General features: G+C 35.6%; 2 protein-coding genes across 2 annotated transcripts in view; one reads left to right on the forward strand and one right to left on the reverse strand.

The window, feature by feature from the left end:
* LOC107722154 (probable acyl-CoA dehydrogenase 6) overlaps positions 1-10,410 on the forward strand; it is a 20,948-nt gene extending 10,538 nt beyond the window's left edge. Inside the window, exons 3-9 of the mRNA XM_016530403.1 lie at positions 4,212-4,341; positions 6,923-7,029; positions 8,361-8,528; positions 8,620-8,793; positions 9,242-9,403; positions 9,676-9,826; positions 10,043-10,410. Of these exons, the coding sequence (XP_016385889.1) occupies positions 4,212-4,341; positions 6,923-7,029; positions 8,361-8,528; positions 8,620-8,793; positions 9,242-9,403; positions 9,676-9,826; positions 10,043-10,133 (983 nt within the window). The 3' untranslated portion in view covers positions 10,134-10,410. The remainder of the gene's footprint in view (positions 1-4,211; positions 4,342-6,922; positions 7,030-8,360; positions 8,529-8,619; positions 8,794-9,241; positions 9,404-9,675; positions 9,827-10,042) is intronic.
* A 60-nt stretch (positions 10,411-10,470) lies between these two features.
* The window catches only part of bet1 (Bet1 golgi vesicular membrane trafficking protein), a 3,473-nt gene continuing 1,492 nt past the window's right edge, over positions 10,471-12,451 (reverse strand). The window contains exons 3-4 of the mRNA XM_016530404.1: positions 11,636-11,692; positions 10,471-11,376 (exon numbers count right to left, since the gene is read on the reverse strand). Of these exons, the coding sequence (XP_016385890.1) occupies positions 11,221-11,376; positions 11,636-11,692 (213 nt within the window). The 3' untranslated portion in view covers positions 10,471-11,220. The remainder of the gene's footprint in view (positions 11,377-11,635; positions 11,693-12,451) is intronic.

A 12,451-nucleotide genomic window follows, 5' to 3' on the forward strand; every position in this document is an offset into this window, starting at 1 on the left:
AGTTTAACCTTAATCATAACCATACATCTTCAGCCACTCTTTCCTAAAGCTGGATCCTTCCAAAGAATGCTATATACAGAGCTGCAGGTGCTACATAACCAGTTTGGGTGTTCATATGTTTCAGATTTTGATGCCAGAACACAGTTTCAGCACAAGCGGTTTGTGCAACTTTAAGTATGTTTTCTTTTAGTACTATGAACTATATCTATTCTGTTCAATTGCCCAAGATCAAGGAAAACTTGATGTGAGTCGTTGAAAAAGACATTTGTGAAAAATATTGCTCTTTCACAGAAAAATATGCGTTTAAAGCACAAACTGGAACATTTTGATTTTCCAATAATGACAGAATCACAGTTCTAAGAAACTTTCTTCAGTAAAGCAGAGAAAAAGAAGATTGTAGGGTGCCCTTAAAGAGTCTTAGGTTTTTATGGGAGTACAGATGGATTCATGACCAAATAACAACATGGCTCCAAGAAGCAATTATGAGAACAGTGGAAAACACCTTGTAACACAAAACAGATTTGTGGCTGTACACATATCAAAATGTCAGTTCACAACTTTTTTCCATACGCTTCAAAGCGTTGCTATAAACCCCAATACATGAGAAGAATAAAGAACAACCAAAAGGAAATACAGTTGGTGCCTGTGCCCACAGGCTCTCAGTGAAATGTAAAATTCAAATAGAAGTATTTTGCCCTATTTTTAACACTCTTCTATGCATTTTTATTAATGTACAACAGATTATCTTGGTATGTTTGTAATCAAGATATCAACAAATATACAATCCAAATCTAGGACTGTAAGATCTTGTGCAAACAGTAATTCCTAAATAACATGCAGATTATATCCTCATAATTTGTTACAATTTTTCTTCTTTTTTATGAGATAGCAAAAGTTTTAGTAATTAAATGTTAAGAATACAATGCAGTATAATTGCTAGGTGGATGGAGGCTCTGGGGGAAGCAGCTTCATAAATCTGTAGGTCAGAGGAGAGCAGCACTTGCATTAAGAAGTGCTGACACAGTGACACTTTTGCATTAGCAGGCTGGATTTACAGCATCTTAGTCAGAAGATTAGTACTCGAAGCGTTGCCTCACCTCTTTTGATATGTGCAGCACAGATACACCAGCAAGTCTCTAAACAATAACGTAAAATCTGTTCAGGTGAATTGTGACTTGACTGCTGTAGGCTAAAGCGGCGCTTTTCCTGTACACACTCTATTTTTCATCTCTCGTCTGTGCACTCACTCTCGAGATTTGGAGTTTTGTAGCTATTTTTATTTTCAAAATCTACCATCATCAGTGACTATAAAGTTTACATTTGTACATTTATAGAAACCAGCACCATTTTATTTGAATTTAAGCATTTTTCTTAAAGCATACTTTAAAATTTTATCTACAAAAAAGTTATTGAACACTTCCATGGTTATGGAATGCTTATATAAAGTATTAGGGATGTAACGATTACCGGTTTGACGATAAATCATGATACAATTCCCCACGGTTAGTATTACCATTTCATCTTTTAATTATCATTAAAACCGTATTAGATTACCGCGGTTTGAACAACTCGCGATAAATAAATACTGTCCAGCATAAAGCACAGTTTTAAGTAACAGTGTGAGGTTTACCTTTTTAGAAACTTTTTGAAAGCTTTATTTGAGCATTTACATTAGATATTTGAACATGCTATTAAACTGTTGTCAGTCAAGTTGTCATTTAAAATCTGAACATCATTGGTAATGTTATCGTTTTAGTGATTATGCAAACAAAAAGTTATTTTATTTGTTGTTTGTTGATTTTTAAATATAAAACTTGAAGTGATTTATGTGTCGGTACTTTTTTAACATCTCCAGCACATTTTAACAATACCGTGATAATACTGATAACCGTGATAATTTTGGTCACTATAATCGTGATAAGAAATTTTCATACGTTACATCCTTATAAAGTATACAGTTCAATGAACACACATTACTTAGCAGCAGGGCTTGTTGTTGTATTATTTGGGATAAGTTGTCACAATGCAACTTGCTTTTTTGAATACCTATTATAAGCACATTTTAAACCGTAAAACAAAATTTAAACCATACTTCTTTACAGAAATGTGTTTTTTTTGCCATTTTATTTTGAAAGACAGAATTCACAAAAATGATTCAGATTTTTTTTTAACTAATTGTTAATTGTAAATTTGTTAATTGTTTGTCAGTTATTGAGAAATAGCTCTTGTGAAAACTAGCCCCAGTCTCCCATCTGTATACAGTTGAGGTCAAAAGTTTACATCCCCCTTTCAGGGGTGAAAACTTTTTGAATTTGAGGATCAGGGTAAATTTAACTTATTTTGTCTTCAGGGAATCATGTAACTATCTTCTGTAGCCTCTGAAGGGCAGTACTAAATGAAAACATATGATATTTAGACAAAATAAGAAAAATGTACAAATCTCCATTCTGTTCAAAAGTTTTCTCTTAATGCACGGTTTTTCCTTCTGGAGCAACAGTGAGAGTTTGAACCTTCTGTAATAGTTGCATATGAGTCCCTCAGTTGTCCTCGGTGTGAAAAGATGGATCTCAAAATCATACACTCATTGTTGGAAAGGGTTCAAATACACACAAAAAATGGAAAACCAAAGAATTTGTGGGACCTGAAGGATTTTTCTGAAGAACAGCAGGCAGTTTAATTGTTCAGGACAAATAAGGGACTCATGAACAACTATCTAACATGCATTTTGTATGATCCCTCTTATTTTGGTAAAATAATTAAAATTTTGCAGATTCTGAAAACTTTTGATGTCAACTGTATCACCTTCAACATGCACACAATGCTATAGGATCCTAGGTTTGCATTGATTGAAGGTATTTTGAGTCCTCGTTTTAGAATTTTGCTAGTTCCCATAACAACTTCTTCCTTGTGAAATCACCGCTTTCAAAACCTGGCTGAAACAAATCCATCTTACAGAACACTGGCATAAATCCAGATTGTCTGTTTTTCCAACCCTGGCAAACTCAGATAAGACAGTAAGACTCCATTCTTATCCGAACTGACCAGTTTTTTGACATTTACTCCCACAATATGTGGGTGTACATTGCCTCGTTTCTTTTGAAATACCTCTCATTTCACATCTATGTGTTGATTAAATGTACTGCGCAAGGTTACGCCACCAAACAGGAGAATCACTCTCCACCAAAAAAACTTTCATGTTTACATGCACACAGCGAATGGAAATGTTGACCTCCTTCCAATAGCTGTCCGTCGTAAAGCGCAGATCCTTAAACATTAAACATCCGTTTTCCATTTTGTTCCAACTGTGTATCCTAGTATTTCATACTATACAAACCCATATAAGACTATTACACAATATTTGCATTGTAATGTGGAAATCTTTCACAGTGTTTTACGTACCAATCAAATGTTGTTCTCCAAGACTCCTTAAGGTTAGTTAAGCTAGTTTGTGGTCAGAATAAAGAAACCTTCTATTAAGATGCATCTCAGACTGTCTGTTTGGATACTAAATTGTTGGACTCCAGCTGTTCCTTTGCAGCTGTATCTGTTTCCTCTGCTCTCTGGCTTCTCTTTTCCTTATTTTGCCACACCAAATGTTGTCCACGACCATTGTGGGACCTGATGACAGAAAACATGGGGGAAGTGAGCGTAGAGTTCAGCACAGTCACTAAAGGACTTGCTTTTTAGCATTATTGTTGCCCTTATTGCTTTCACGGAATAGAATCATTTCCTTAATGTCGTAATATTTGTTTCCTGAAGGAAAATGCTAAATGAAATGGAACATGAAATGACATAAATAAATGCATGACAAGGAAAGTATTGTGGGAAACAGTAATGCTTTTATTACGGTCAAATGTAATAGTTTGCGCAAGACATTGTAGTATGTTATAATGATGACTAAATGGACCGCAGGGGTGTGAAAAGGGCATGTCAAGTTTTAGATTACCGCATGGCAAAAATATGTAGACAAATCTTACATGATGCATATTTGTCTTCAGTACGGAAGTAAGCAAGTTCAGATTAATGCTGCAGAAGACCTGATAGAAAGGATCTAAAGTACACCTGCTTTGTGATCAAAATGTTCTGAGATATTTGTCTAAATAATTCATTTCAAATGTTTACATGCTCATTAACAAAAAAAACGAAGAGATGAAGCATCCAGGTGATCTGCTCACTGGACATTCACTTACCTCTTTCTTCACTGTCTGCAGAGTATGGAGGTCTGGGGTTGGACTTTAGCTATAGTGTGGCTGTTGCAGAAGAACTGGGGAACATCAACTGTGGAGGAATTCCCATGGCCATCGGCGTGCAGAGTGACATGGCTACACCTGCACTGGCGAGGTATTTCTCCTGCTTAACCTTTTAGTAGTATTCTTAACCAGTTAAGTAAACTGCTTACTATTTTTTTTTAATTAGTAACAGAAACATTAGACATTATTCTATCATAATTTCCAGGGGCCTCATTTATAACGTTGCGTACGCACAAAACCTGCCCTGAAAGAGTCGTACGCCACTTCCTATGCAAAAGATGAGATTTATAAAAAACAAACTTGACGGGAAAATTTGTGCAACTGCACGCAAACTCTGACCCATTCGTACGGACTTTTTTTCCTGGAGTGAGAAAATGAATGAAGTAAACAACGATTTTAAACTGTTTTCATTTCATCATATACATTTACATGAAATATTCCACTCTCATTAATGGAGATAAGCACTAAAATTACATAAAGTCATTACGCAGAAGTTAAACCAAAATTATATGAATTTAGATATAGCCTGTTTGTAGTGGATGCACTTGATTACTTTTCCTGTGGAATGTTATGTTTTAATGACAGCGAGGAGTGCTAGGTGCACAATAATTTATCTTTATACTAAACTGCACATCTCATGTTATGAGAAAATATTTTTTAGCGAGAACAATGATCAGTGATGCACACTTACTTCGATATTGTGGCGGACACTGCTGGATTCGGTGGAACGGTCTATTGTCCGGTTTGAATAGGACCAATGGTAATAGCTTACTGTACAACCGCAGCTGCACGGAAGTGTTGATGTCGCGTGAAGGCATCTCCACAACATTATGAAAAATACCACTGTATTTGAAGGATACAACTTGAAGAAAACAGTAAGATTTGCACGTTTCCATTTTTAAAATACTTTGTCAATGACGTGCAGAGTCAGATAATTGTATTTACACTGCAATAAATATAGGCCTATATTTTTCCACTAAAGTAGTTAAAAGATGTTCACCTTATCAGCAAAACTGCATTAATTTAATTTATTTAGAGTTTTTTTTAACAACTGAAATATTTGGCCAGTGGAAACTAATGAGATCAACTCTATTCTAAATTATTTTTCTGAGAACTATTTTAAACAGTATTTTTATGGATATTTTGATGTATTTATTCTAAAACATAACAAGGATACTTGATGATTTTTAGCAATAGAAATGTGTGTATGGCACAAATGGCATTTATAGTCCGTGTCTCATATTTCCTTAATGTCTTGTACCTTTGATGGTGTTATTCGGGTGGATGGGAATATGCATAGAAATGATATGCAGATGAGGTTATGCATAGTAAAACTAGGCGTTGTAAGCTCCATATATGGTGATTTCGGGGAGGAGTCGGGGTGGAGATGCACGTACGCACAATCTTACCCTGACTGGGATTTATAAAGGGATTTTTGCGCAGGTTCTGGCGTACGCATGGTTTTATAAATCAAATTTTTGTGCGTACGCAAAATCTAGCTTTTGTGCCTACGTACACTTTTAGGATGAAATCTACAGAGAGTTTTATAAATGAGACTTCAGATGTATGCTACATTACTCTTCACATTGCACATGTGAGGGAGTCGGGACATTGCATTACTGTATTGATAAAAAATGGTATTTTGCACTTTTAGATTAGTTGTTGGTGAGAAAATGTCAATACAATGAAATAATAATTAAAAGAGATGGTAAAAACCATGATAATTACTTTTGGTTCATTCGTCACACGGGTAATGAAAGGTGAAGTTGGGTGCAGTCCTTACATAAAGAAAATTTGCATTGTGCACATTATGCATAATTTATACTGCAGAAAGTGTAAAAGTAGTATCTAATTAAGCTATTTTGAACAGCCAGTCTCACTGGCTTCTTCATCAGTTGGCCTTGTCATTAAATGCCATTTGTCTCGCAATATTCATCTTTCACTTTGAAAGTTACTTTTAAAAATTCTTAATATCTTTTAAACAAGGTGAATTTACTTGAGAAATATCTTGATTTAAAGTAGTCAACCCATTTGCAAGAAGTTTTTGTTTTTTTTGCTAAATAAAAATGAATTAGGTTTGGGAATTTTAAGAAAAATAAACTTAAATTAAGATATGAGATATATGCTCTTATAAGAAAATATATTATGCAGTTTTGCTTTTAAAGTAATCGTTTTTTTTTTATTATTTATTTACTTACATATTTCTGTGTTTTTATTTATTTATTTATTTTGAATGGGGAAAAGGCTAAAAAACTGATTAGGAAAATTACTTTATTTTATCTAGTAGAATGTTGCAGTAGACTGAATGAGGTATTTCTTCACCATGTGTTGATAAACTCTTAAAACAAATGAAATCACCTATCACTTATTATAAATAAATACTGTAGTCATCAGGATGGTTCCTTTTTAGCATTTGACATATTCTGCTCACTCTCTGGAAACACTCATTTTTCTGTGCATATTCATTTTGGCTATTTGGATTCAGAAAATCAGGGATTTTGATTAGTCTTTGTGATTCTGCCCTATGGAACAGTTTCTGAAATTGCATTTGCTGCTAGTAAAATGTTAATGTCTTCTGTAGCCCATGCTGTCTCACGAGCTTTTAATCACTGTTGCTACGACACTCACAAAAGAACTGTGAGGATGTGACTGTGACCTCTGTGCTGTTGTAGGTTTGGTTCTGCAGAGCTCAAGAGAGAGTTCTTGCAGCCCACCATAATGGGAGACATAGTGGTCTGCCTCGGGGTGAGCGAAACAGGGGCCGGCTCTGATGTAGCAAGTAAGTATTTTGCTGGAGATAATGTACCTAACAGGAAAGACATGCTCTTTATATTGCCATGGGGGTGTTCTAAACAAGATGTAAACTTACACCAGACGCAAATCTAAAATTAATTACTTTCCCAAATGAAGATATCAAAGCATTTCAGGCCAGGGAGATTAAAAGACTTGCCTACATGGGAATAGCACACAGGGGGATGCAGATCCATTTTTCATAAATGTATTAAAATTTGTATTTGAAGTAAAGCTGGTACTAGTCACAGATTATTAATGAGTTGTTTTGAGGAGAAATTAAAGTACTGTATTACTTTATTTTACATTTAAAGCCAAGTAGATCTAAAGCAGTGATTCTCAACCTTTTTGGCTTGAGGGCCCTTCTTTCCTCCAAAAGAAGGGCTCCAAAAATCCTCCAATTTCCTCTAATATTTCTGCTGTAATTATGACAACTCTGGTTGTTTTCAACTTTTTTTATTAACAGAAACTGGGAGCGGTGATGTAGTTAAGTTAACCACAGTTCATTTTGTGATTCCATAACAGTGTTGTTATTGTTAACAAAAACTATTAAAAATAATTTTCAGTAATTGAAACAAAATTAGTGAAATAAGTTAAAGTACTAAAACTAAATAAAAAAGAAATCAAAGCTATATATGAATATAAAAAAAGTAAAACAAAAACTAATAAAAAATGCTACAACTTGAACGAAAACTGAAAAATATAAATATAAAAGCTAATTTCAAATACTAATAAATACTATAATAGTATATAATCAATAGTAAAATAACATTTTTAAGCATAAATGGTCAAGTTTGTTTATGAAATATTGTGTAAAAAAACTAAATTTAAGATAAAACATCATACAGTTTTGCTTCTCAAGCCACCTGGTGTTTCAAATGTTTATATTTTTGTTTAAAAAAAATCAAAATTTGAAGAAAAAAAAACTATTAAAAATACTAAAACTTTTAAAATTTAAATGTAAACTGAAAATATAAAAATAGAAACTAACTTAAAATACTATAATAGTATATAAATAATAAAAATATAATAAATAAAATAACACTCCTCAGGAAGTTTCAAGAACTAGTTCTTTAATAAAAAACAATAGTTACTGTTGGGGGTGGGGGGAAGGTTTTTTAGCATTTTAATTATGTAAAGGTGTTATTAATAATAATAATAATAATATTTATATGAATAATAATAATTCATTTAAATCATTTTAAGTGACCCCGTGGCCCAATTGGAAGCTTTCTGAAGCCCCATAGTAGGCCTCTGCCTCCTGGCTGAGAACCACTGATCTAAAGAGTCTAATTTGGGAATAAATACTGTCTCCTTCAGGCATCAAGACTAAAGCTGTGCGCAAAGGAGATGAATTTGTCATTAATGGAGGAAAGATGTGGACTACTAATGGCACCCAGGCAGACTGGATGTGCCTCCTGGCCAACACCAGCGAGGGCCCTCCACACAAGAACAAATCCCTAATCTGCTTACCTATGAATCTGCCTGGTAAGACGTAATGCAAAAGCACCAAACTTTTGGAAAAAGAGTCTTTTGACTGCCAAAGAAAACATGCTAATGTTTTACCGTACGTCCGCAGGCGTTCACATCGCACGTAAGATCGATAAAATAGGCATGCGGTCATCGGATACAGCAGAGGTGTTTTTCGATGACGTGCGTGTGCCCTGCAAAAATGTCATAGGGCAGGAGGGAATGGGCTTCAATTACCAGATGCTTCAATTCCAGGAGGAGCGACTTTGGGGGGTGGCCAATAGTAAGTTATCCTTTCCGACTCCCACACACAGAGCCGATCCTCCCTATACGCAAAGTACACACGCTGCGTAGGGCCCCCTTGCTCTCAAAGATGATTTAATTCCCCCCCAGAAGTCTAGGATCGGCTCTGCCCACACATCCCACTGCACAGCAAACATTTCTCTTCACTGGCACGGGCATGACGTCAGTGTGTTAAAGTCAGTAGTGCCTGTGTGTTTACAAGCCAGGTCAGATCTTCTCAGGCCCAAATGTGTTTATCAGTGAGTCAAACTTGTGTGCTTTGCTTTAAACATCAAGGAAGAAAAAGGTCTGGCATGTTCTGGAGGATCTTTTGACATCATTTCCGTGTTCCTGTCTAGATGTTGTCAGAGCTGAAATCCAGCTATTTCCTCAATCATATAATTTGCTGAAAAATACATCGACATTTTTCCTATGCCTTGTTTTTTAAGTTCTAACGACCATGGAGAAAGTTGTCCAAGAGACCGTTAATTACACCAGACAGAGGAAGATCTTCAATCAGCCGATTCTGTACCACCAGGTCGTTCACTTCAGGCTGGCTGAGCTGCAGACAGAAATCGAGCTGTTGCGCTCCCTTTTGCATCGCGCCACAGGTGAGTTAAATTATTCCGGAAATGGTTTTATAGGCCAAGGCAGCTATGCAATTTCATGGGTTTGGGTCTGGCAGGTCTACAGGGCCACCAATTTCCGAATTAATAATGGAAAGAAATGGTGTGAGCACTCACTGGCTTGCAATCAGTCCATTTTCATTCTTCCTCCCTCAGGTTGTGAAATTAAAAATTGGAGCTGAACCTCAGCGTGAATACCTGAAAATGAATACCTCTGAATTTGTTTTTTGTTTCTTTTCCCTGTGCACTTTCATTAGCTTTGTACATTAAGGGAAACGATGTGACAAAGTTGGCGTCAATGGCCAAGCTGAAGGCAGGACGACTGGCCCGAGAGCTCGGTGACAGCTGCCTCCAGTACTGGGGTGGCATGGGCTTCACCAGTGACGTCCTAGTCAGCAGGTTCTACAGGTCAGTTTCTCTCATCTGAATGAGGTGAACATGCATGAGCTCTCAGAGCTGCAGTGACATCTAGTGACATTTAAAAGCAACCGGTTTGGATTGCATGTTTATACTCATGAGTATAGAGCCAGGTCAGGTATGAATGCAGTGAATCGAATTTCCAAGTGATTTATAAAATTGCAAAATATTGGATACAAATCTATCTGATCTGTTTTTTCTTAACAGGGACTCCAGGTTAATGTCCATTGGTGCAGGAGCTGACGAGGTGATGCTGTCAATCATATGCAAGTACATGGACACTCTACCCAAGAAATGACATCACCAATATGAGTTCAGTTTGAAAAACAAAGTGCCCTTAAAAGGTGAATCTGACACTAAATATAAATGAACTATAGTTATATCAGTTATAAAAGCCATTAACAACCTTAAGATGGATGATTTGTACCTTGCAGTAAAAAAAAGGGTATTTTAATAAAGACTTGATGAAAAACTTTATATGTAGTTATATGTGACATAGGTACATTTTGATTATAGTTTTATATGAATGTTTGTTGCTAATATGTATGAAAAAAATTAAGTTTTCATAATTCTTCAGTAGCTTGTTGTAAGATTCCTGAGAAGTATAAATGGGATATATGAAAACAGGATTCAAGTTGACAACATAAAGGAATTTATGTAATAATTCTCTGAAAAATGACATTTATTTACAAATTAGTTCCTAAAAAAACTGAAATTAACCATACATTATTTTAACCATAGAGAGCAAAAGAGATTGGACAAGAACTTCAAAATTACTTAAGACATTTCTGAAGTACACAGAATTATGGGGTTGTTTTTAATATGGTCATTATTATACATCTGCATTGCACAAACTCTCGTATCAATGTGGTTTTCACAATCTGAAGATCAACCCCTTTGAACACTATATTCATACAACATTCTTGAAAGAGTTGCCACAAAATTGTAAGACTTTCACAGTAAAAGAAAGGAAAATAAAGGCTGATTAGGTGCCACTCTTTTAAATGCATTTATCTGTATCCTTATAGAAGATATAAATTAGCACACATTTATAGCACTGAAGTTCTCCTAAAAGAATAATACTATTAAACAAAGGTCATTATTTCAGAAAAAAAGAAGGAAAGATGCATGTTAATCTTCACAATATATTTTAGACAACTAGCATTATCCCTTCCCCTCGGGGGACACTAATGGTGGGTTAGGACAGATTTTTGTCTCATATTGCACATTGTCAATCAATGGTTCAACTTCTTGTCCAATGGAAAGAAAGCACTCTCGTACTACTCAATAACCTCAGTCCTCGTCATCTCTGTGAGGATTCTGACCCTCTACCACAAATAAGCATGGCACAAACGAAAGGTCCTGAAGAGTCATCAGTCCTACGATCACCTCAGTTTGATCACCCAGTACAGGACAATAAACACAAACAGGGCAAACAGCAGCATGTAGCAGTACACCTTGGTTTGGCTTCCCCTGGAGAGGAGCTTCAATCTACCAATGGTGGCTCCCAACAGACCTCCAGTTGAGTCAAAGTCCGAGTCCTTGAGGAGAAACAAACGTTAGATATTTAAAGGGGTCATATGATGCTGCTAAAAAGAACATTATTTTGTGTATTTTGTGTAATGAAATGTGTTTATGTGGTTTAAAGTTAAAAAAACACATTATTTTCCACATACTGTACATTATTGTTTCTCCTCTATGCCCCGCCTTTTTGAAACGCGTCGACGCATTATATGACCCCTTTAAGCTATTCAGATAAGTGTTTTGATGAAGAGAGTAGAATCGATTCCCATCGCTTACCATTTCTCCTAACATTTTATTCTGGTACTTGACCTCATTTCCAATGTCAATTGAAAGCTGAAACAGATGTAAAAAGTATAGGTTATTTAGGATTCAACACTTTATTGCCATAACCTAGCTGTATGGAACAAATGTGCTCACAGGAGAACTAATGTATTGTTTGCATAATTACTACGTTTAACAACAGCCAGTGCTAAAGAAAAACTGTATTTTAAGCTTAACAGCCCAAAATAATGATACTATATACACACACACACACACACACACACACACACACACACATACATATATATATATATATATATATAGTGCACTGCATAAATGAGTACACCCCCTCTGAAACTTAAATTCAGCAATTACTCTGAGAGAGAACTGTCAAGAGATTTATTTCTTAGCATAAAAGAGGACAATGATACAAGATAAATTATATACCAAATTATTGTTTTAAGTGTGAAAATATAGCCAAAGTAACACAGAAATTCAAAAACAATGGACTTGTGAAAAGGCCCCTGAAATAATCAGGTCTTCACTTTAAGCTTTCATTTAGTGATGAGTGAGTTTTTGCTAGAAAAAGAGCAGGAGAGACACTGTGAAAGTGTCTCAGAGCCGGCAAAAGCTATGAAAAGAGTGACACTTTATCTCACAGAGTAAGACGCAGCATGCAGAAGTGACATGCGTGGTTGTTTATCCACACCAGAACTACCGACTGTAGCCAAAGCACAATAAACTCATTTAGCTTTTTCCAAGGCCCATATTTACAAAATATAGACTTCTGGGAATCCATACTCTGGTCTCAAGAGACCAAGTCAATCATTT

Source organism: Sinocyclocheilus rhinocerous, unplaced genomic scaffold, assembly GCF_001515625.1.
Source record: "Sinocyclocheilus rhinocerous isolate Xijiao unplaced genomic scaffold, SAMN03320098_v1.1 scaffold781, whole genome shotgun sequence".
Lineage (NCBI taxonomy): Eukaryota > Metazoa > Chordata > Actinopteri > Cypriniformes > Cyprinidae > Sinocyclocheilus > Sinocyclocheilus rhinocerous.